We start from the raw sequence: 27,385 nt of genomic DNA, 5'->3' as shown, positions 1-27,385 counted from the left end.
ATTCTTAGATGAAACTGTGAAGTCGACATTCCAGGACATTTTTGCTTTCACTACTGGATTGAAGTCACCACCACCCCTAGGCTTGAATCCAGAACCATCCATTGCATTTCTTCATGTAGAGAACTTGAATCATCAACTAGAGAAGAAGGACCGATTTTTGCCTGTAGCGAATACATGTATTAACCAGATAAAAATACCATGTAATCCAAATATACGAAGATGTAGGCAGTTCATTGCTGACCTAGAAATGGCATTCACAGGCTTTGAAGGGTTTTGTGATGAGTCCTTGGTACAGGATGAGGTGCTACTGTAAATCAAACCTTGATATTGGAACACAATCATTATGCCTACATCTTCGTATATTTACTCATCACTTGGCGTCCGTCGTCCGTCGTCGTCGTCGTAATTTTTTACAAAAATCTTCTCCTCTGAAACTACTGGGCCAAATTACCAGTAAACCGAATTTAGCCTAAATCACCCTTAGGGTATCTAGTTTTGAAAATATATCCAACGACCCCTCCCATCAACCAAGATGGCCGCTATGACTCAAAATAGAACCTAGGGGTAAAATGCAGTTTTTGGCATATATCTCTGAAACAAAAGCATTCAGAGCAAATATTCTTAAAATGACAGGTAGGTTGGACTTAAAGGGACACTAGCTGTCAAATTCATGTTCACCAATTTGACTCAAATTCTCATATTTGATTTATAACAATGTAAAACATTTATCCAAACTATTAAAAGTCTTAAATAAACAATTAACAGGACATGGGCATGATAATAGTAGCTCCGTTTCGTGTAGTTTGGTCTAGACTCCATCTGGCCCGAGAACACAGTTATTTTGTAGTGCATTTCTTTCAGACAATAAATTCAAATTAAAGAAACCGCACCTGCTCTATCTCAAAAAGATTTTTACAGTGTAGCGTACTACTATTGGGATAAATGATATCAAAATTATAGAAACTTCTACCAGCTCTAACTCAGATATTGACAATTCTGTGTCAAGGGGGTCTAAAACTCAGTTTGACAGCTTCAGACGTTCTTATTTTTTAACTGGACCAAATCACTACTGAATATTAAGATTCAGCACCCAATTTTTTTAACATGTATTTCAACCCCTTACTTAATATTTCATGCCTTAAATATCAAGAAATAAATTGGGAAAGTGTATAAAAAATGCAAGTTGTACACTGTTCCCACTAGTGACTATATTCGTACAACGAAAACCAAAGGACAATAACTGTAACCAAATGACGATAACTTGTCCTTGGACCATCTAATTAACTATCGAGTTGACCTCCAATTCCAAAGAAATTCGATAACCATATAAACGATGTAACATAAATATAGATATAAATAGATTAAGAGAATTCGTGCTATTGGATTTATCTATGTCTGTTTAATTTCATATTATACATTAAGAAATATGTTAATCTTCGTTTTTACCTGTAAAAGAATGATTTTTTGTGGATCAAATCAGTCAATGAAATGATTTACCTTTGTTTCACTTCCAATATTTACGTTCTTTTCCTTTAAATAACTTAACAAATACAATTCACGTGTTATCCATCTCCAGCTAAGGTGTTAAATTCAAGTTCGCATGAATACGGATTCAATGAGGTCGAATTATCAGTCACTTGCAAGTGATTAATTCATCATCAATGTTTCTTAGCTCTTTTTGACAAAATTGAACCATACTGGCTGCTAATAGCGAATAATTATTTCACTATTCCACTCTCATTAATGATTGAACAAATAAAATTATATATTAATTTTTTTTATATATCTCGTAGCTAATGCCCCTTTAATCATTTTTTTCATCGTGCAGGGACATCATTTGTGTCTTACATACAGTAAGTAACACACTTCTTTAAAAAAATAAGTTTAAATCAAAAGCCAACCAATCTCCATTTCTAGTGTAAGTTAAAATCTTTAGTTTCATTGTTTTAGTTTTTTATTGGTCCTTTACCTGAACCTATACCTACGCATTACGTTTACTCAACACATATTGGTATAATCAAACAGGCATAGTATAAACTTTCCGTGTAACACCAACTATTGATACTTTTCAACAGTTAAATAGTCATAGTTAATCTTTTTTTTTAAATTGAATACATGTATACTGTCACTTGTCCTATCGGTAGAAAACCAAACTGCATTTCAGTGAACTTGTCACCCATTTATTTAAAACCTCTTTTACTCCAACATGAATTGATGTATTCGAAAAATAAAATCTTTGTCTTATTTAAATTGTAACTTTATAAAAAGTCGGTGCCAGATTAAAATATTTTTTAGATACTAGTCTATATATTTTGAAAATCATTTTAAAAAGTTCAACAAAATCTCAATTTTCACTCAAGTTTCACTTTGATTTATTTCCGGTATCTGTTTGTACTATGTTAGTCTTACAAATAATATACAGTGGTTTATTTTGTATTAATTTAGTGTAAAACAATAAAATGTTCTGATTTGCCTACGTTTTGCTGTCATTTTGAGGCCATTTTAAGAAAACCTGATTTCCAAGGTGAACGCCATGAGACAGTCATTTAAATTTTTGAGAAAAAATGATTTGTCATTTGAAAGCTTATGCATGTACCAACTTACTGTACATGTTGTATAAAAATTTAGACAACATTGCTTCTAGACCATTTTGCATGGTTTTCTCTGAGATCAGCTCTTAGGATTAATATCAAAACACCATTCTGCACAAACAGTATTCAACATATCAATTCTCTCTTGTAAAACATTATGTCTTTGTGGTTCTGAAAATATTACATTGATCATCAGCATACATAAGACAAGTTAACCAGTTATTCGATTGCTAATATCAACAGGATCAGGACATGATAAGAACTTTACTGGTGGACATGGGCTTAGAATATCACCATGTATCACACCAATGCAAGACTTGAAACATGAGTAATTCCATCACCAATGTTTACACTTTTGTCATTTTTATTATAGATATCTTTAACAAAAGAATAACACTTTCCAGATATATAATGTATTAAAAGTTTATATTTAATCCCTGCATAAATGGCTTTATCAAAAGCCTTTTTAAAGTCAACAAAACAGGCAAACATTCCCCTTTTTTACTTATGTATTTACAAGTATTATCGTTTATATAAATATACAATGTTGATTTCCATGCTCTATGGGTCTTATATAATTTTATCTTATAGCTTGTGTTAATTAAGTATACATTTGCAGTTTCCTTATACAAAGTAGTGCTAAATTATGATAAAAGCTCATAATTATCAGGTTAAAATCTTTTTATAAATACAACTTTTTTTATTTTCATTGATTTCATTTTTGTTCAAGATTTACGAAAGTCAACAATGTTAAGGTGACCTCCAACTTATATTATTGTTTATCAGATATTGTCCTTCAAATAACCAGGTCCAATCTGAATGGTTCATCACTAAAGCGCTATAAACAGATTTTTACTCTAATATGGGCCATCATTTTACTATGCTTATATTTAGAAAGGACAATACTAAAAATCTGCAAGTTTTTCGGTATTGTCTAGGATGAATAATTTAATGATTTTTTTTTTATTTAAAAAGAGAGTAAACGATGAACAGATTTTGTCTTTTTCAACCTTAAATGTTTATTCGTCCAGGGAAATTTGAGCAGCTGTTAATATTAATGTTAAAGATTTTGATAAGCTACATCTTTGTCGAGCCTGCAACTTTTGTCGCAGAAAGCTCGACATAGGGATAGAGATCCAGCGGCTACGGCGGTAGCTAACTTCTTTAAAGCTTTACATTTTAGAAGGTGGAAGACCTGGATGCTTCATACTTAGTATATAGGTGCCTTATGTTACGAAGTTTCCGTCTGTCACATGCCCATAGTTCTTGACCTCATTTCCATGGTTCAGTGACTACTTGAAAAAAAAGTTAAGATTTTTTGTAATGTTAATTTCTCTCTTTATATGAGTAATAGGATAACTATATTTGGTATGTGCGTACCTTGCAAGGCCCTCATACCCGTCAGACAGTTTTCACTTGACCTCGACCTCATTTCATGGATCAGTGAACAATGTTAAGTTTTGGTGGTCAGGTCCATATATCAGATACTATAAGCAATAGGTCTAGTATATTCGGTGTATGGAAGGATTGTAAGGTGTACATGTCGAACTGGCAGGTGTCATCTGACCTTGACCTCATTTTCATGGTTCAGTGGTTATAGTGAAGTTATAGGTCAGCTATATTTGGTGTATGGAAATATTTTATGATGTACATGTCAGTCTTGCAGATTTTATTTGACCTTGACCTCATGTTCACAGTTCATTGCTCGTTGCTCAGTGTTAAGTTTTTGTGTATTGGTTTGTTTTTCTTAAAGTTTAAGCAATAGGTCAACTATATTTGTTGTATGGAAGGATTGCAAGCTGTACATGACTGCCTGGCTTGATTCATATGACTTTGACCTAATTTTCCTGATTATTGGTCAATGTTTAGTTTTCTTGGTTAATTCTGTTTTTTATGTTTCTTAGAAACTATAAGCAATAGGTCGACCATATTAGGTGTATTGAATGATTGTAAGGTGTATATGTATTTCTTGTTTGGTTTATCCGACTTTAATTTATTAATAATAGTTTTTGAGCAAATACATGATCAGATGGTCTTCATTTCTTAGTCATTTCAAGATACATGGTAGGTCAATCATATTTGGTGTACAGATTCATCCGAAAAGTACGTCAGTTTTTAAATGTCCACTGGTTAGGTTCTTGTGATAAAGTCTGTGTTTTTTCAGTAACTGTCATTGTCATCTGAGCCTGGCTTAATTTTCATGTTCTATGGACCAGGTTACGGTTTTTTTGTTATAGTAAGCCAATGATATTTGGTTTATATATTCATCTCAACATAAAAGTCTGACACATGTCACCTGACCTCAACAGTATTGATCATTATATTTTTAGATTTCGATACTCTAAGCAATATATTATTCATATTAGGTGTATGAATTAATCACAAAATGTAGAAACATTCTGTATTGAGTTACCAATGATATAAATAACTTGAAAGACATGGAAATTCAAATTCATGGCGATTCTTCTAAGTAGTTGCCTAGAATTCTTCACATTATATCATGCGAAACAAACATATTGCATCAAAATTATTGTTATCCCGCCAGAATAGCAAATGGTCTTCCCATTAGTGTAAGTTATGGCAATGTCCTGTTGTCTAGTTAGTCAATGACCTTAGAAACAATTATGATTATTTTTAAAAGGATTTGGAGAAAAAAATGAAAAACTATTTCTTCTCGGCCTTTATATGGTTTTAAGAAAGAGAATGATATTATTTTTGCTTTGGAGTTTGATATTGATGAGTTGCAGAGTAAGCTAATTTTAAATCTATTTGAATGGCCACTTCATATTTGCAGGCAGTTGAAACAAAACCACCAATTTTACAACAAAAGAGTGGATACCAACAAGGGCAATAAATGAATAAAGACAAAAAGAGACACCAAGAGACACCAAAATAATACATACTTAACACCGAAAACAAATGAAAAACACGAGTATGGAAAAAACTTGGGAACTCATATATCAGGAAGGGTAAGCCGGTCCTACTTCTTGCAGACTCCCACCATGTTTATCCCGAAAGTAGTCAACTGGAAGAAACGGGAAATGAATATATGCCAATAGGAGCATGTATGTTGTCTATCGGAACATAGCCATCATATAGCGGTCAATGAATTTGTAATGGCTGTCAGAACTTGTACAATTAAGGCTTCAATTTAAGTACAGCATACCGTTGTTATTATTTTGTGTGTCAATGTTTGGTCATTTATAATAAAATCACTGTAATGGCGGATAATGTAGAAGTTGAGAGGGATAATCAATGAAATTCAATACGCTAGGACTGCTAGGATGTTGCCACCTAAGAACGGCAAGCTAACTATTGGAAAATAGAAGAGATCGCGTTGGTCATTGAGCTTGGTATTAAACTTTACTCCTGAGTCAATTTCTAGATGAAGAAGAAGACTTTCGAGTCTGTGTGGTGTCCCTTACCCCTTCTGTCAAGCTTAATTAATGAATTTTGTCCTTACTTCTTTGAAAGGTTGCATATAAAGCTTACTGGTTGTAGCCCATCCTCTCAGTATTCCACAACGTTAACTCTCCATATGGCGAGGTATTGGACCCTGTATAACCGTCCGATGTTAACACTTTACGCTTAAACCCAAAACGAAAATTACGTAATGGAAATCTAGGCGATAGCACTACACCGGAATCCCTCACGGTCATCCGCTGTAAAAATTACATTACATATTTTATACCCCCGGGCAGTCTTAAAAATACTAGACTACTGTTAACCGTTGTCCGTCAGTCAACCACAATGGACAATAACTCAACAACGCTTGATTTATCCAGTCTTTGGGCAATAACTCAAAAATGCTTTGAGCAATTTTCAAGAAACTTGATGGAATTATTTGAGTTCGCTGAGTCATTTTTTTCGATTTTATTTTATGAATTTCAGGTTACACGTTATGGAGTTAATGGAATTTATTCATAAAAAGGGTGGGGGATTTTCCAGTTTACTAAGAATAACTGGTTTTAAGGTTTAGAGTTATTGAACTTCATTTTAAAAAGGGGAAATTTAATAGTTTTGTGTCAAAATCTCAAAATTGCTTTTAGCAATTTTCAATACTGAACTTTGGTGACTTGACAGACGTTTTCTAATAAGATAAATTGGACGGTATTTGTTTTGATTTTGTTGTTGTCTATAAAAATGTGTTCATTCTCAATTTTATTATATTGTTATATGTATGACCTTTGATTTGATGGAAATGAAATATCTTCTCCTTCTATAAGAAAGACTGCTGAAAGTGGCGTTAAACACCAACAATCAATCAATTAATATTCAAAGAATTTCGTTTAAGCGTGCGTCACAGAAGATTGTACTGTGTACAATGTTTGTTTTTCGATATTTTTGGTTGAAATACATAAGTTGTTTAACTTGGTATTCTTCTTATTACGTGCAAAATTACGCAATGATTAGTCGGTATAAAATCGCATTTAACACTAAATGTGTTCTTTTCATAGAAACAACTAAAATTGAATTGAAAAGATCAGAAAAAAATCTAAAAAGTATATTATTCGTAAAGTTTGACCTCAAAACTTCAAACTACTCTTCCATTTAGCCTTTAAAAAATTATGAAAAAAATGTTTAAAAAATAAAATAATAAAGAAAGTAAATTCACCCTAAATGTGATACCGTAACTTTGGTGTGACGTTCAGTTTATCGATGTCTATTTTATAGTTCCACAATTGTACGTGTTCTGACTCAATGCAATACATTTAAGAACGTTCATGGTGTCTTTATCCTATACCCATGCTCTCCGATGATCTTATACTTTTTATTAGTTTTGGCTTTCTATTTTATATAAAACTACGTTTGAACGGCAGATGGATTTTCACAAACCATGCGTTGAGAGACGCAGAACTGTATGAAGTATATTTGTTTATATGGTCATAATGTTTTCTTCAGTTTGTTTTGTTTTCTTCTGATGCGAATAATTTTTCATTTTTTTTTTACAATTTAATTTAGTTGGAATGTGTAGCAAATTTTCGTACAATGTTTATATCATCAAAGATTGACAATTAACGCTTCACAACAAATATAGTACAAAATAAACAAATAGCATATTTACAGTTCTGCTCCTTTGTACCAAGTTGAATAAAATCCAGCAAGAAATAGGCCCTTAATATGTTCTTTATGGAAAAAAAACCCGTATACTTGTATATATAAAAAATTTGCGAAAGCAAATTTTCAGATCTTACATTGTTAAGCTGATGTTTAGACGAGTTGTATATAAGAATGTACACAGCCATGTATCACCATCACTGCTGGTAATCCGATGGATAAATCTGTGGTAGAGTTGTCACTGGTAAACAAGTCTAAATTGAAAACAACGTTCAAACCTATGATTGCGTTGGATAAAAACCGCAATTTTTATACGTGTGCATGTAACAAATTTCGTTGTAAAAGGATATAAATACAGCACAAACAACATTTTCCAAAATACCAAAAGAGTGAAACAATATATTTTAACAAAACGCATTTAACTAGCAGGTCGAACAACTGATGTTCTTAAACCCATATATATATATGAAATATATAAAAACAAATTGTATTGGTGGCGAATCCTTATGGCTATAGTGCATATTCCACATCTTCTTACATTCATGGAAAACAATACGTTTTCCTCACGTTTCCTATTTTCTAATAATAACATTGTGTATACCCTTATCTCCTTTTATTCACAGACGCAATGTGACTACAGACTATACTGGAAGGGAATATTACAACATTTCAATAGTACATGACTTTGACGTTAACATATGTATATCTATTGACTATTTAATGCTCTTTTTTGTTTTTGTTTATTAAATATCCGATATGAATTTTCTTTTTATTTGATTGATTTCAAATATAGAATAATATTCCGGTAAATATTTCATGAAAGAAACAATTATAGTCAATTGCATTGAGTGTGTAGGTAAAGGTAATATATTTGGTTAGCTTGCTTGCTAGCTGAACCGTGAAGTCATTATTAGGTTAAGTTAACTACCCTCTTTTAAGAGTAAACTTGTCCGACAGATAACCAATCTATCTGTCTGTAAGACTAGGCTTCTTCGAAAGGAGGGTAGTATACATTACCTAAGAATGACTTCACGGTTCAGCAAGCAAGCAAGATAACCAAAGATATTACCTTTGCCCACACACTCAATGCAATCGGCTGTAAATGTTACACGAGGGTGTCTATTTGAGTATATAGCAAACTGTGCTCACATTATTTCTAGTTGATCATATAAAATAATTTAAAGCATATATATATTGCGATAGTTGTGCAGCTCTTTTATCAAACAATGTGAAGACAAGCTTTCACGAAATCAACAGTGTTTAGAAAATGGGATATCCCATGATCATTGTGAATATCTGAAAGAGGGTCCACCTCTAATTGTAACTGCAAGTAGTCCACCATAGAAATGGGGCTGTTTGTTAGGGCGACTGTTACATTGTTGCTTTCTTCTGTTGGTACAATGGGTCCATTCCAGTCAACACCATATTCATTATTTACGTCCTCACCAAAAATTTCGTTGATAGCTGGAGTATCATGACGAAACAGATTAAGTGCTCCTTGAACGAATAACTGGTCAGGAGTCTTTCCCCTTTCAGAACTTAGTTTGTGGCTATTCCACATTTCCATGAAAGAATTCAGCGAGCGCTGTATTCTTGGCTGGTACACGAAATGTAGGGCCCACATATGGATTTCATTTTCCAAATCAACTATTCTGCATTGTTCTAAATATTTAAATAAGTCATAGTATATATTAGTACAACCTCTGTATAAATCAAGCCACAACCTTTCAATTCTCTGGTTGTGGACACTACGTCCTTGAATAATGCTGCCTCTATTAGCACCCCTATGTATGGTCATAAAGGCAGCTACATCCACATTTTCTGTACCGTAATCACTCCTAACTCTGGATGGAATAAGGTTGTGCTGAGCAGCATGTAGGAATAAATCAAACACTGTTGAACTCTTGTTATTTGTGGCACATCCTAAATAAACAATCTTTCTACTAAAACCATCGATCCCACCATGTATAACAAATCTCCAACTGTAAAAAGAAGAAGAGTTTGATATGTATATGTTGATATAGCCTGCACTTAGTATCTACATGTATCTCATGTATCTCATGTTGTGTTTTTTTCTTTTATAAAAAAAAACTAGAGGCTCTCAAGAGCCTGTGTCGCTCACCTGTATTTACTGATGCTTTGGAAATCATGTAAAATAAGGTTAAAACATAATTAGTAGTATATTAGATACTATAATGATATCTAAGATAATAACAAAAAACTGCAAAATTTCCGTAAAATTACTAACTCAGGGACAGCAACCCAACAACGGGTTGTAGGAATCGTGAAAATTTCAGGGAAGATAAATCTATATCAAATGAACATGTTTGTCAACCGTCAGATTTGCTCTAAATGCTTTAGTTTCAGAGATATAAACCAAAAACTGCATTTTACCACTATGTTCTATTTTTAGCCATGTCGGCCATGTGGTTGGAAAGCAGGGTCACTGGACACATTTTTTAAACTAGATACCCTTATGATGATTATGGCTAAGTTTTATTAAATTTGTCTCAGTAGTTTCAGAGGAAATATTTTGTAAAAGATTACAAAAATTTACGAAAAATTGTTAACAATTGACTCTAAAGGGCAATAACTCCTTAAGGGGTCGACTGACAATTTTGGTCATGTTGACTTATTTGTAGATCTAACTTTGATGAACATTATCGATGTTTACAGTTGATCTCTATCTATAATAATATTCAAGATAATAAACCAAAACTGCAAAATTTCCTTAAAATTACCAATTCAGGGACAGCAACCCAACAACGGGTTGTCGGATTTGTCTGAAAATTTAAGGGCGGATAGATCTTAACCTGATGAACATTTTTCCCCCCCATGTCAGATTTGCTCTAAATGCTTTAGTTTCAGAAATATAAGCCATAAACTGCATATTACCCCTATGTTCTATTTTTAGCCATACCGGCTTTTTGGTTGGCAAGCGGGGTCATCGGACACATGTTTTAAACCAGATACCCTAGTGATGATTTAGGCCACGTTTGGTTAAATTTGGATCAGTAGTTTCAGAGAAGAAGATTTTTATAAAAGTTAACAGACGATGACGACGAACGACGGACGCCAAGTGATGAGAATAATGACCCGTAACGCTTTTGTTGTGTTCAAACTTTCAAAATGCCAATTAAAGGATGAACCCATACCTTGCATCTAAGCAAGCCAAGGGTTACTCTAGGCGTACTACCATTCAACCTTTGACGATTTACTGCCCAGTTGGGAAATTCAAGCGCCTAAGTTAATTCAAACTGACCCATTAACATGTGTTTATTTATTTTTTGTTACTGCTGTTGAATTATAACTAAACACTATTTCAATTAAATCAAATATGTGCAATGTTTTTGTCACAAAAAGTATTCAATCAATTTGAGGAGCCTGGAATATTGTTGAAAATAAAAGATTGGAAGAATATGTGCATAGTTTCCACGCCATGGACATATAAGCAGTAGATTAATATAATCATGATACGGTAGTACTATTGTAAACATTTGCATTAATCATTCCTTATAATTTTATATAAGCATTGTTTTCAGTATTATAAATGAGGTCAATATTGGTTTGTTAAAAAAGGTAGACCCGAATACCAAAAAAGCAACATGTCTGTTGTACAAACAAACACTGGATCAGCATTTACCCCCATCCCCTTTTCACCTGTCGATTGATTTGCTCTACCAAGCATTTCAAGTAGAAAAAATATGGTATGTGGTGCAAAAATTACATTTTGTTCAACACATTTGATGTGAACATTTTAAAACATGACCGAGGTTTGAGCATCCAATTGCAAAATCAAAATACTAGTAAGCAATAAACCAAAACTCAGAAAATCATATAGAAACACATCTAAAAATCAACATTTTTAAATACATTCCAAAATAAGCTTACAAGCACTATCAAAGTACTGAAGTACTGAACATCGAATGACTGCAAGTTCTTGTGGCTGGTCAAAAGCACTTGTCACAGAAAAAAATCACATCTCTATACCTGAAACTGAGGTTAATGTACAGAGATATATTTCTTTCTGAGACAAGTTCGTGCGTGGATGATGAATAAATGACAGGAAATTCAACCTCACCGTAATAACTATTATATTGTAGTGATACAAATCAGTATACACTGGTTTGTTGTTATATATTATATTAATATAACAGTTACATGTATATATTATTTTCATCCATTTGTATATCATTCTATTCAACTATTCTAATAATAGTGCAGTGCAAGTGCATGGTGGACACTCTTCTGTAAATCTTCAATTTTTCTAAAAGATTGAATATGAGTAGGAGTTCATATTTTCCCGCAAAAACAATTACAGAGTTACCGGTCCTTGTTTATAGATCGGTTACAATCTCAAAACAAAAGTTACGTGTGCAAAATTTAGGCGATAGCAATACATCGGAATGACCTCACGGTCATCTCGATGTAAAAAGTCAGTCATAATCTAGTCTACAATAAATTCTGTTAATCAGCGTGGCCTGTATCCCCAAATCTTTAAAACCCAACAGTTAAAACTATAAACATTATCAAATGGTCTTTCTATAAATCTGGTTGCTAATTTTGTTGTTGTAGCGTTTATAAAAACCTTTTTTTCAGTCCTAAGTAGCATGATACTTGAGCCAAACGTTAGATAGATTCATGGTCGTGGCAGGACTTCTGACAATATATATAATTGCCAATCAATATGGATAGTTTTCCAATAAAACTAAAAAAAATGCTGTTATTTCAGAAACATCATAACTTTAGACAATGGTCTACCATTTAATGATTATCGACACTCAAGAAGGTTCTGGCGACGTTGAATTATCGAACGCACGTTCAATGGGGATAACTCGCACGGCGACGTTTCCAAGTAACATCCTTATTTTAATTACTTAAACAACTGACCATATTTTAATTTGATTAGACATATTAACATTTTGCATGACAATATTTTCATACATACCCAATAAGTTTATGGTTTCCATCGATATGCCACAAGGAATTTGGCCCGGCTACTCTGTAAGTTCTGCGATGAATAGTGTCACTCCATCTAAAAGCAGTTCCTGCTGGATCAACTCGACATATTGCATCTCGAATCCTGTTCTCTTGACATGTATGCCCTTTAACTTTAACATGAGCCTGTATTGAACGATAACCCAAGTGAGGGTTTTCATCAAGTAATGGTCTTATTATATCATCTAATTCATTGTCGTCAACGGTGCTATATTTCTCTCTAATGGAAATTCCAAAATACCTGAAATAATAAAAATGTCATATAATAAAAATAGAACTTACTTAATATTGAAGTTGTTCTTATCTAGACACAAGTATTCCGTAGTGTATAACATTTATAACTAACTTATCTTCAATCTGTTTTAACTACGCAAATATCGAATATCATTTACAATTATTGATAATGTGTATCCAAAAAAATTCTTGGCAACCCGGGCTTTACATGTACATCGGCATAACTCTGTTTCTATTGATTGTGAATTTATTTAATACTCCGAATTCTCTTTGGGGGATGAGGTGAGACAAACATTTTCTCCGGCCATCATTTTTGGAAATATGTTGTGAGAACTGCAATTTTATAATACATTATATGTTTTGTATTATTGGAGATAGCATTCAGGTTTAATGGTTGTGGAACAATTTTATCATATTGTGTAAAGTTATAAATGGCCGGTGATATTGAGACAAAGTTTTCTGGGCTTCTTTACAAAGAAATGATTTTATATTAGGTCGAGAGCTTGATTATGTTGAGTTAATACGTGTAAGCGATTTTTATATCTGCAGTGCATTCACTCTCTAATTGTCGATAGTTTGACATCCCCCCTATAACATTGGTAACTCTTTAACAAAAAAAAGTAGTATACATGTTATATTTTTTGTAATCTACTTTAATTTATGTACAAGGCTATTTTGAATGAATTAATTTACAAAGCGAAAACACTTTTCACTTTCATCAGCTTTAAGACGGCTAGCTTTTTTAAAAGCTATTACTTGTGGTTATTTTGTAACTGTATGATTTCTTTGTCATTTAATAAATAAATGACATTATTCAATCATTCATATTTTAATATGTTATTCTTTCATCACATCAAACTGATCAAATTTGTGTTACAAAAAAAAATACATTTTGTGTTCAATACCACAAAATAATAGTTAAAGAAATTATACCATCTACTCCATATGAGTACCGAAAATATAATTCAAAAAGGTTTATAAATACTAGTATGTATGCGATCGTATGTTCGTAAACTGCTATATATTATAAGGTCAGTATAATAGAGTTCTTCATATCTATATATATACATTGTAAGTATTACTGAGAACTTTTCTAAATTTATTTGAACGTTAGTTATTTTTCACAATACAAATTTTGAAGTTAAATTGTTGTTTAGACGTTTCTGCCAAAATGGGATATAACATTAAGTGATTCAGGCTTAGACTGCCACTATAAAAAATGGAGTGTAGACTTTTCCTATTGTATATAAATGTACCTTAGTCTCCTTTTTACAGTTGACTGTGACACCTGCAGTAATTTTGATATATTTGATCCACTGAAACCTAAATCCAAAAAGAACTGAAGTTGATCTTTAGAAATTTCATACAGTGGGCGCCCTGGTTTCCCGTTACTGCTTCTTCCTGATCTGAATGCATTATCATTCACTGTACTGAAATAGATAGAAATATACAAATAACTTTGGAAATTTACACACATTTGCAATGAAAGGTAGATGTAGTTCATTGGCCTTTTCTGTAATTCCGCAAAAATATGAATTTAGTTCATACATATTGTATAAAATATATTTTAAGCTGTAACAGAAATGACAAGGTATAATAAGGGACATTTTTTGCCCCCTCTTCAAATGACTACATATTCGATCCATCATTAGTCTATGCATAGTGACTTAAGGAAATGTTGAACATTTTGTGTTTATGTGAACGTTTGGTTGCCTAGCAACAGGTTTCATAAAATTTACTATTATATCCATCTTCAGTGCATTTGCCCTAGGAAAATACTTCTAAATCCATTAAAATGTGAAGTAATGTGTTACAAAACACTTAAATATATATATATATATATTATTGTTGGATCTATTATTTAACGGAGTTCCAAATAGTGACCTAGTAACCACAATGTTACCTAGTGACCACACAAAAGGACTTATTTTATCCAATGTTATCCATAAAAAAATTGAAAAATTCAAATATTTTCATATAACTCATATTAAGTCGAATCCTGTATTTAGAAATTTAATTTAGTAACCATGTTTGCATTTAAGAACAATTTGATTTTGTAACTATATAACCCGTCATATCAACCCGATTTTACCATAGCAACACATAGTCCTTTTAAGTTAACAAACGGTGTTTTAGTATCACTGAGTGTAATCTTTAAGCTTGAAACGTGGAACTATAGGATATTTATCAGTACGTATACTTCAGATGTGCAATTTTAATATTCTGAATTTGATGTTTCCATGGTAACACAGGTACGTATCCCTGATATAATATTTTGCTTAGCAACCATCCCAAATCAGATATATTTAAGTATGTATTTTCATAAAAAAGAGAGACAGAAGATACATATTTTTTTAGTTTTGCATACTGTACAAAAATGTAAGATACTTTGCTGCTAGCAACAGCCTTATGACATGAATAATTTAACTTAAATAAATGGGGAATGTATCCATAGGGACACAGATGATGCCCCCGCTAGCATTTTACGGCGTGGCTATTTGCTAGCCGGACGAATAGTGCTAGGGCTATTTGTCCGGCCATTGCAATGCGCGTGTCATTTTATGTGCGTACGAAAGTGAGTGTAATATTATCTTCAACATCACCAGGGGTCGCGTGTAATCCGATCACTGATTTTCAATTTTGAGATCATGGCTGAAAACGGGGATATCAATATTTGTGATAATTTTCCAGTTTTCAGAATTTGACAAGGGAATACGATAGTATAACTTAAAAAAAGTGGGGGATGTGGGATATAGGATTATAAAAAGTGGGGATATGAAGTATAGTGGACAGTAAAGGTGGGATCTGGGTAAAAAGAAAAGAGGGATTTGGAAACTGAAGGAACGCCAACCCTCTCATCACCCCTAACTCAAAATATGGACAACTTTATGTTAAGGGGATCTATAACTCGATCTGTTTGACAGTCTCAGACATGATAATTTTGTACCTTTTTCAACAAGAAAATCCTTACGTTAACTTAATCTAAAATGCATGAGCTAATCGCGACCCAAGTTTGGTTTACAAGTAATTTCCTCCCTCTTTTTGCAATGTGAAGTAATAGATATAGATATAACATTAAATATATATGATTTTTTTTCTAAATTACATTGACCACATTGGACTTTATTTGAAGAAAACAACCATTTCAATTACCAGTAACAAAATTGGGGCCTAACAATTTAAGATTGCAAAACATTGCTTTATAGATGTCAATATATATAATTTGCCACACCCTGGTGCTGCAGAAGAAAATATTTCACACTCACAGACATGCGCATTGAACTGGCCGAACAAATAGTCCTGGTACTAATAGCAACTGCCTATAAAGTAATAGAGAGACATATCTCAATAACTGTAAAAGTGTCGCTACCAAAATTTGAACTTAAACTGAGTTTTGTGGTAATTACCATTATTTATACTGCAACTACTTGTGTTTATTTCCTAAATATAGTAACATAGCTATATTTTGTATAATATAAATTTAATCATGGAACCATTTTCTCAACAATCAAGGGTCCATTAAGGGATGCAAATAAGTTTGACATTTGTGTTACGATTTAAAAACCTATCAATAAATAATTTAAGTTGCAGTAAAAAAACAATATTAGGTCATTGTCATAAAAATATAAACTTTTTTGTACTCGGCGCAAAACTGGGAAAGGGCTCTGTAGAACCTCGCCCTTCCCCAGTTTCTCAGCCTCAAACAAAAAAGTTTATATTTTCCTGACATTGACCTAATATTGTATAATATGTATATATATATTGTCGAAATCCGGATATGGTGTACAAATTTTGCACCTCATGTTTGCGGTATACCATCTTTTCCGTACGTTTATTGTTTTCTGTTTGGTAATAAATTAATAATAAGATCTATTTTGTTACATCTTGTGATCCGTTTATTTGGCAATCGCCAATGGCAGTCAGCAGGGTTTAAGAACATCAGTTGTTCGACCTGCTAGTCAAATGCGTTTTGTTAAAATATACTTTTTCACTCATTTGGTCTTTTGGAAAATGTTGTTTGTGCTGTATTTAGACCCCTCTACCAAAACATTTGTTTTGCATGCACAAGTATAAAAATTGCGGTTTTTATCCAACGCAATCATAGGTTTGAACGTTGTTTTCAATTAAGACTTGTTTATATTTTTTCGTTTGGGCTTGTATTGTATTTGCCTTCGGGTTTATATGATCCGTTCATCTTATTTTGACTCTTTCAAAATTCAAGAGTCTATCCTAAATTGAGGTAAATTATATGGCCTTCCAAATACCGTTTCGATTCCTAACATCACTGAAGAGACATTAATTGTCGAAATCCGGATATGGTGTACAAATTTTGCACCTCATGTTTGCGGTATACCATCTTTTCCGTACGTTTATTGTTTTCTGTTTGGTAATAAATTAATAATAAGATCAATTTTGTTACATCTTGTGATCCGTTTATTTGGCAATCGCAAATGGCAGTCAGCAGGGTTTAAGAACATCAGTTGTTCGACCTGCTAGTCAAATGCATTTTGTTAAAATATACTTTTTCACTCATTTGGTCTTTTGGAAAATGTTGTTTGTGCTGTATTTAGACCCCTCTACCAAGACATTTGTTTTGCATGCACACCGTTCAAACCTATGATTGCGTTGGATAAAAACCGCAATTTTTATACGTGTGCATGCAAAACAAATTTCTTGTTAGAGGGGTCTAAATACAGCACAAACAACATTTTCCAAAAGACCAAAAAAGTGAAAAAGTATATTTTAACAAAACGCATTTGACTAACAGGTCGAACAACAAATGTTCTTAAACCCTGCTGACTGCCATTGGCGATTGCCAAATAAACGGAGTGTAAATAAATAGATCTTGATTATAAATTTAATACCAAACAGAAAACAATAAATTTGCGGCAAAGATGGTATACCGCAAACAAAGGTGCAAAGATTTTTGTACACCATATCCGGATTTCGACAATTAATGTCTCTTCAGTGATGTTAGGAATCGGAAAAGTATTTGGAAGGCCATGTAATTTACCTCAATTTAGGATAGACTCTCGAAATTTGAGGAGTCAAATTAGGATGAACAGATCATATAAACCCGAAGGCAAATATAATACAAGCCCAAACGAAAAAATATAAATAAGTCTAAATTGAAAACAACGTTCAAACCTATGATTGCGTTGGATAAAAACTGCAATTTTTATACGTGTGCATGCAAAACAAATTTCTTGTTAGAGGGGTCTAAATACAGCACAAACAACATTTTCCAAAAGACCAAAAAAGTGAAAAAGTATATTTTAACAAAACGCATTTGACTAACAGGTCGAACAACAACTGTTCTTAAACCCTGCTGACTGCCATTGGCGATTGCCAAATCAACGGAGTGTAAATAAATAGATCTTGATTATAAATTTAGTACCAAACAGAAAACAATAAATTTGCGGCAAAGATGGTATACCGCAAACAAAGGTGCAAAGATTTTTGTACACCATATCCGGATTTCGACAATTAATGTCTCTTCAGTGATGTTTGGAATCGGAAAAGTATTTGGAAGGCCATATAATTTACCTCAATTTAGGATAGACTCTCGAAATTTGAGGAGTCAAATTAGGATGAACGGATCATATAAACCCGAAGGCAAATATAATGCAAGCCCAAACGAAAAAATATAAATAAGTCTAAATTGAAAACAACGTTCAAACCTATGATTGCGTTGGATAAAAACCGCAATTTTTATACGTATGCATGCAAAACAAATTTCTTGTTAGAGGGGTCTAAATACAGCACAAACAACATTTTCCAAAAGACCAAAAAAGTGAAAAAGTATATTTTAACAAAACGCATTTGACTAACAGGTCGAACAACAAATGTTCTTAAACCCTGCTGACTGCCATTGGCGATTGCCAAATAAACGGATCACAAGGTGTAATAAATGGATCTTAATTATCTATACTATTAAACGAGAAGACCTCATTTTGTGTGTCGCTTCTCTTCCTTCCAGAATGAATTGATTATCATGGCTTAGTGTCATATAGGTACCATGCATAGTCGCATTTGTCATCCTCGCTTATGATTATTTCGTTTGTGTTATTTTGCGAGAAAAACAAAAATAAAGGCGTCCGGTTATTGTTTCCGTCATCGGACCGACTTTTAAGTCACAGACAAGACTTTCGTTTAGATCTGTTTAATACTACACATAATTTTCATAGGTACTTGTGGGACAGGACAATTATTTTCGCTTTTTCTGTATACTACGAACATACATATACTACAAATGAAGTGTACATCATATTTACTATCTACTATCAATTCCATGTTTACTATCAACGGCGGTCACATATTATATAGTATATGTCTGTTCAAAGTATACAGAAATACGCAAGAATAAATTGAAATAATAGAAAACCAAAAAAAAAACGGATTTTGAAAAAAAGGGAGAGGGCTAGAACAATTATCCCTTTCCCAAGTTCCTATGACTTTTGACACCTTTCCTAAAATTCCCCAGTCTTAATTTTTTTTTTCACAAATTCATCCTACAACGGTTAACATACATGTACTGTAACCTCGCTCCAAATGCCCGCGATTTCGCGGGTGTGTTCTAGTAAATTTAATACCAAACAGAAAACAATAAACTTGCGGCAAAGATGGTATACCGCAAACAAAGGTGCAAAGATTTTTGTACACCATATCCGGATTTCGACAATTAATGTCTCTTCAGTGATGTTAGGTATCGGAAAAGTATTTGGAAGGCCATGTAATTTACCTCAATTTAGGATAGACTCTCGAATTTTGAGGAGTCAAATATATATATATATACATGTATATATAACTCGTCTAAACATCAGCCCAACATTGTTAGATTTAAATCCGACGCGTTAGACCACTCGACCACCTTGGCTTCACATTCAGTTGAGACAAACTTAAGTTAGAGAACGGAAACAAAAAAATCAGAATTTTTTCCATTTGTAAAAAGCGAATAACCCTAGATCGGAAAAAAGACACCACCAAAATTCATGCTTGATCTGTGTTTTGTGGTAATCAGCATTGTGTATAAGTTTCGTAACATTTGGTTGAAGCAAACTAAAGATTTGTAAAAATATTTCCTTTCTCTATTGGTACTGTACACGTATACCTAACAACAAAATTATTTTCGTTTACCTGTGTTTAAAGTTATTACAAATGGCTGATATTATTGTTCGAGCATATTGTTTTTCTTTAATTGTTTAACATTTCTTACCGATATAACATGTTACTTTTATTATTCTACCCTTAGTTTATTTATTTTGTATTTACATTGTGTCATAGGTCAAATTTATTTGTTCAGTGTATGTTCAATGGTGTTAATATATCCTTTGATTGAGTTAAGCTATTTCAATTGATATTTTATAGTGTGTCTTTCTATGTTGTGATGTTACACTATTGTTTCAGAAAAAGGGTGAAGGTTTGGTACCATTAAAACTTTAAACCCGCTGCATTTGTTTGCACCTGTCCTAAGTCAGGAATCTGATGTTCAGTAATTGTCGTTTGTTGATGTGGTTCATAAGTGTTTCTCGTTTCTCGTTTTTTATATAGATTAGGCCGTTGGTTTTCCCGTTTGAATGGTTTTACACTAGTAATTTTTTGGGGCCCTTTATAGCTTACTTTTCGGTGTGAGCCAAGGCTCCGTGTTGAAGACCGTACTGTGACCTATAATGGTTTACTTTTATAAATTTTGACTTGGATGGAGAGTTGTCTCATTGGCACCCATACCACATCTTCTTATATCTATACAAAGTAAGAGAACAGAAACGAAAAATTCAGCATTTTTCCTTTAGTAAAGGGGCATAACTCTTAAACTATAAAATTGATGCCTTCAAAATTCAAACTTGACCTGTGTTTTGTGATAATAAACATTGTGTAAAAGTTTCATAACATTTGGTTGAGGCAAATTAAAGTTAGAGAACATAAACCAATTTTAGGACGCACAGACGGACGGACGTACGTATAGACGGACAAGGGTACAACTTAATGCCCCGGCCCTCCGCTACAGCGGGGGCATAAAAATCAGAGATGTTTCTGTCATTTTGTTCAATGCATTAAACCTATCTGTTCCACATTATCTAACAGATCCACAGCTTACAAGTAAAGAAATGTCTTTTCTTCATCCCTTCACAAGATACACAAAATACAAGTTTAATATCTAATGTTTAAAATTGGAATAGACTGAAGAGGGCGGCGTTTTGCATATGCGCCGAGTTTTTCTTTTATTTTTGTGTGAATAAAGACCATTGCTTTCTTTTACAAAACAATAGTAATTTTGTCCTTTAAAGGATTATCAAGTCGGCCTCAACAAGTTTCTTATGAGAATTATAAAGTCTTATATTTGATTTTTTATTTTTCCAAAGGTTTACAATATTTGCATACACTTTTTTAAAGTTTAAAATTTTTATCTAAACCTCACAGCATTTCTTTTTAAGACATGTTAGATATTTGGAATTTTCATCATTTTATTTAATGAGTTAAGATTTTTTATCTTTAAAGTTATCTAAAAAGAAGTATTTCAAATAATTTCCGTTAAAATACATTTACAGGGGAGGTAATCTCGATTCAAATTTTGTTTCCACGTTAAATCGATTTAAATTTCCAGTTGCATTTCATTTACGTATATATACACGGATAAAAAAGGTTATAATTTGATAGCCCTCTTGATAGGGTCTACATTTCTTTTAATTTTGTTAACTGTAGAGTTTGATGGTTGTTCGTTGACAACACTGACAATGTCGGTGACACTTTAAAAATGTTGCAAATTGAATCCAAATTCACACGTTCCTTCTCTTTCCCCGACTTCAAAAATAACATAGAACAAAACTTGAGCTTTTTTACTTCCAGGCATTGAACTTGTAACTCAATCAAGAAACACCTTAGTTAGAATAAGATACTCGTGCAGATTCGGTTATGCAAGTTCGTTCCGGTCCTTTGTTTACATATTATTGACTTATCGTAAAACTAAGGAATTTTCAGTGTAGAATTATTGAATTTTTAACATGAATATATTGAAAACAGTAAATTATTTCCTTACAACAAACAACACATTGAAATATCTTCGTGGTACTCGCGTCCGCTCATATTTAAAAAGTGCTCAAACAGATAAAAAAACTCCTGATTTAAAAAAAAAAATCAGTTTTTCAAGAGAAAGAGAGGGATATTGAATAATTTTCACACACTGAAAAAGAAAAGTTACGTTGATTTTTTGTAAGATGAAACACTATACTTTTTAGAAATAATCATGTTTCTTGGATTCTATTCATTCTAATTTCAACGAAAATAGGGGCAAGTTGCAATAGCTTATCGTATCTTAACCTGGAATATACACGATAACACTATATCCATCATCTGATTGGATGTTTCAAACTGAATTTCAGATTTCAAAGAAAGATAAGTCTTAAACCACATGTCTGTCAATATTGAACTGAGGACACTCTTGTAGCTCTCGTAGAGCTACTCATTATTGTATTTTAAAATTTGGCTCTATATCTTACGGTTTTCAAGATATAAGCAAAAATTGCTAACATCAACAAATTTGGGTTTGAAAAGAGAAATAACTCTTGGAAATTCTAACAGTTTTGACTGTGAAGACTTTATTGTAGCCCTAGGTAAATGATCAATAATGCTAATTTGGCTCTAGGTCTCATATTTTTTGCTTAATTGATTTATGACAATTAGCTTTAGGAGCCTTTAAAAAGGGGGGCTCGTGCCTCTCTTTTGCTGAAAACAAATAGTTGAAATGGTAGGAAATAACTGAACCATAACAGCTTCCCCTCAGTGATGTTAGAAATCGGAAAAGTATTTGGAAGTCCATGTAATTTACCTCAATTTAGGATAGACTCTCGAATTTTGAGGAGTCAAATATATATATATATATATATATATATATATATAACTCGTCTAAACATCAGCCAAACATTGTTAGATTTGAATCCGACGCGTTAGACCACTCGACCACCTTGGCTTCACATTCAGTTGAGACAAACTTAAGTAAGAGAACGGAAACAAAAAATTCAGAATTTTTTCCATTTGTAAAAAGCGAATAACCCTAGATCGGATAAAAGACACCACAAAAATTCATGCTTGATCTGTGTTTTGTGGTAATCAGCATTGTGTATAAGTTTCGTAACATTTGGTTGAAACAAACTAAAGTAAGAGAACAGAAACGAAAAATTCAGCATTTTTCCTTTAGTAAAGGGGCATAACTCTTGAACTGTGAAATTGATGCCACCAAAATTCAAACTTGACCTGTGTTTTGTGATAATAAGCATTGTGTAAAAGTTTCATAACATTTGGTTGAGGCAAACTAAAGTTAGAGAACATAAACCAATTTTAGGACGCACAGACGGACGGACGTACGTATAGACGGACAAGGGTACAACTTAATGCCCCCTCCGCTACAGCGGGGGCATAAAAATCAGAGATGTTTCTGTCATTTTCTTCAATGCATTAAACTTATCTATTCAACATTATCTAACAGATCCACAGTTTACAAGTAAAGAAATGTCTTTTCTTCATCCCTTCACAAGATACACAAAATACAAGTTTAATATCTAATGTTTAAAATTGGAATAGACTGAAGAGGGCGGCGTTTTGCATATGCGCCGAGTTTTTCTTTTATTTTTGTGTGAATAAAGACCATTGCTTTCTTTTACAAAACAATAGTAATTTTGTCCTTCAAAGGATTATCAAGTCGACCTCAACAGGTTACTTATGAGAATTATAAAGTCTTATATTTGATTTTTTATTTTTCCAAAGGTTTACAATATTTGCATACACTTTTTTAAAGTTTAAAATTTTTATCTAAACCTCACAGCATTTCTTTTTAAGACATGTTAGATATTTGGAATTTTCATCATTTTATTTAATGAGTTAAGATTTTTTATCTTTAAAGTTATCTAAAAAGAAGTATTTCAAATAATTTCCGTTAAAATACATTTACAGGGGAGGTAATCTCGATTCAAATTTTGTTTCCACGTTAAATCGATTTAAATTTCCAGTTGCATTTCATTTACGTATATATACACGGATAAAAAAGGTTATAATTTGATAGCCCTCTTGATAGGGTCTACATTTCTTTTAATTTTGTTAACTGTAGAGTTTGATGGTTGTTCGTTGACAACACTGACAATGTCGGTGACACTTTAAAAATGTTGCAAATTGAATCCAAATTCACACGTTCCTTCTCTTTCCCCGACTTCAAAAATAACATAGAACAAAACTTGAGCTTTTTTACTTCCAGGCATTGAACTTGTAACTCAATCAAGAAACACCTTAGTTAGAATAAGATACTCGTGCAGATTCGGTTATGCAAGTTCGTTCCGGTCCTTTGTTTACATATTATTGACTTATCGTAAAACTAAGGAATTTTCAGTGTAGAATTATTGAATTTTTAACATGAATATATTGAAAACAGTAAATTATTTCCTTACAACAAACAACACATTGAAATATCTTCGTGGTACTCGCGTCCGCTCATATTTAAAAAGTGCTCAAACAGATAAAAAAACTCCTGATTTAAAAAAAAAAATCAGTTTTTCAGGAGAAAGAGAGGGATATTGAATAATTTTCACACACTGAAAAAGAAAAGTTACGTTGATTTTTTGTAAGATGAAACACTATACTTTTTAGAAATAATCATGTTTCTTGGATTCTATTCATTCTAATTTCAACGAAAATAGGGGCAAGTTGCAATAGCTTATCGTATCTTAACCTGGAATATACACGATAACACTATATCCATCATCTGATTGGATGTTTCAAACTGAATTTCAGATTTCAAAGAAAGATAAGTCTTAAACCACATGTCTGTCAATATTGAACTGAGGACACTCTTGTAGCTCTCGTAGAGCTACTCATTATTGTATTTTAAAATTTGGCTCTATATCTTACGGTTTTCAAGATATATGCAAAAATTGCGAACATCAACAAATTTGGGTTTGAAAAGAGAGATAACTCTTGGAAATTCTAACAGTTTTGACTGTGAAGACTTTATTGTAGCCCTAGGTAAATGATCAATAATGCTAATTTGGCTCTAGGTCTCATATTTTTCGCTTAATTGATTTATGACAATTAGCTTTAGGAGCCTTTAAAAAGGGGGCTCGTGCCTCTCTTTTGCTGAAAAAAAATAGTTGAAATAGTAGGAAATAACTGAACCATAACAGCTTCCCCCTTTTTTGTCAGTCAATGACCACCCCTTTTATTTAGGAAGTAATGTGTTATTGTTCGGCCACTGTTTTTTTCATATTGACAATATAATACTTACGATTTCAAATCTTGAATATTTTCCAGTAAAGATTGGACCAACTGCAAAAGTTCATAACAACTTGGGATTCTCGTGGCAACCCTCAAAACATTTCTTGCAACGCCTTCGAGTCGAACTGACACACCATCGACATATTCTGGGTTTCTAACATCAGTGTTCAGTAAACGGATTGAATCCTGCACAATTCCATTACACGTAGTCAAAAAATGAATATAAGAATTATGGTCTGTGCGACGTCCTCTGTTAGCCATTGTTAGTAAGCATAAAAAAGGACCGCATGCGATAACTGTCCAGCCAAGTAGTTAAGAAAGAGTGATTTTCATTGGAGAACACAACTAAGCTTAATTCATTTAAGCATAAGCTAAACTCATTTTAGCATAAGCTGAATTCATTTTAGCATAAGCTAAAACCATTTTAGCATAAGCTAAAATCATTTTAGCATAAGCTAAAATCATTTTAGCATAAGCTAAAATCATTTTAGCATAAGCTAAAATCATTTTAGCATAAGCTAAATTCATTTTAGCATAAGCTAAATTCATTGATCGTATATGCGAAGTTTAATATTTATGACCTTGATTCCGCGCCAACATTTCTGTATAAGCTGAACATTATTGCATATGCTAAATTGATTTTAGCTTATGCTAAAATGAATTCAGCTTATGCTAAAATGAATTTAGCTTATGCTAAAATTAATTTAGCTTATGCTAAAATCATTTCAGCATAAGCTTAAATGGATTTAGCATATGCTAAAAGCGATAATTATGACCCTAATTCCGCGCCATAATTATATTACTGGCACAAAATGAAAATAACACTTTATAAATTTGGTGTTTGTCGAAGGCGTTTTTCTGGATTCACCTTTATAGGGAACGGTCCAACCCAAACATTTGAAAGCAAAAGCTATATAAATACTTGAATAAATGAGGAGCTTATGACTAAGAAAGAATCTAAAACAAATAGACAAATCCACCCAAGGTCAACTTTGGCTGAGAGAGTTTGACTTAGTTTATATCAATTTTCAGGAATCGAGTGGTTGAATAAAATACAATACACCTCTTAATCTTTCTGTACAGAATAAAAGAACTGATTTCTCATTTTAGTCACGTGTACAAATGGCCGTAAGTTAGTCGATATTCTTATTTGACGTGACGCTTTTGCTTTGTAAATAACAGCGTGATTAATTTCTCGATATTTCTATATTTAGCACAGACTCACATATGTACATACTTGTTTACCTTCCACGTAAATCTACATCTATTGTAACTAATGTGCAAAAACTTTGTCGATTTCGCCGTGTTAAAATTGAAATAGAAAAAAAATATATAGAAGTGTTCTTCCTATTCTAATGCATACAGAAAAGAATTAGTGCATTATAGGTTGGAAAAATAGGGAAAAAATAAATAAAATCCCCGAAATTCCTTAAATGGTCTTGGCGCATTATCGTTATGTCTAAGCATGACGTCATATGAATGAAAATTCTCAAGCTGAATGTTATTCTGTTACTTATACGCTCCAAATTTGTAGAATATCTTATTAAAATGGAGTTTTGAAATAGGTGTTCTTTCATTGTGTATTCTATTTCATTTTTCGCACATTTATGGATTTTACAAAGTCATCATGGCTGCTCACTCCTTAGTTACGTCGTGTCAACAGTTGATTTGACAGTAAATAGAAGCCAACGAAAGAAATTTTTTTTCTATAGGTTACTATATAACGCTTCTATTACATCGACCTTGAAATAAAGGATACAACAGATACAGTAAAGTGTGCCTCCTTTATCTTGACTTACATCTATAAATTGACAATTAGTGTCTATACTTACATGAGCAACACGGCGGGCGCCACATGTTGAGCAGGATCTACTTAACCTTCCGGAGCACCCCCGGTTGTTTTCGTATGGTTCGTGTTGCTCGGTTTTTTGCTTTCAATATTGTGTTTTGTGTACTGCTGTTTGTCTTTTCGTCGTTTTTCGTGTTTTGCCTTGGCATTGTCAGTTTGTTTACGAGGTTGATCCCTTTGATATCTTTCGCCTTTCTCTTATTTAAGAAATAATTCATGCAAGCCATAGATTAATTTGAAATGTTTAACTTGATCTTACAGGGGTTACAATAGAACAGCCACAAACACAGCACATTTATCTTCGCTTCAGCTTTTTACATTAGAATCCAAAAAATTCTTGCAATCCCTAAATTTGTTATCATTTTCACATGGCCTGTGCCATTATATATGTTAATTT

The 27,385-nt window shown here is 32.7% G+C and overlaps 2 protein-coding genes across 3 annotated transcripts in view; both read right to left on the bottom strand.

Moving 5' to 3' along the window:
- The window catches only part of LOC127725782 (uncharacterized), a 116,160-nt gene that overhangs the window by 82,318 nt on the left and 6,457 nt on the right, over positions 1-27,385 (bottom strand). The window lies entirely within an intron of this gene.
- Positions 7,922-25,513, bottom strand: LOC127725781 (uncharacterized). The gene is made up of 4 exons (XM_052233054.1): positions 25,150-25,513; positions 14,138-14,311; positions 12,598-12,888; positions 7,922-9,631 (listed from the first exon to the last, which is right to left on the bottom strand). Exons 1-4 carry the CDS (start codon positions 25,398-25,400, stop codon positions 8,869-8,871), a joined length of 1,479 nt encoding a protein of 492 aa, XP_052089014.1. The 5' UTR covers positions 25,401-25,513; the 3' UTR covers positions 7,922-8,868.

Source organism: Mytilus californianus, unplaced genomic scaffold (assembly GCF_021869535.1).
Source record: "Mytilus californianus isolate M0D057914Y unplaced genomic scaffold, xbMytCali1.0.p SCAF_15, whole genome shotgun sequence".
Classification (NCBI taxonomy): domain Eukaryota; kingdom Metazoa; phylum Mollusca; class Bivalvia; order Mytilida; family Mytilidae; genus Mytilus; species Mytilus californianus.
Note: the sequence above shows the minus strand (reverse complement) of the source record. Positions and strands in the feature narration are given on the sequence as shown.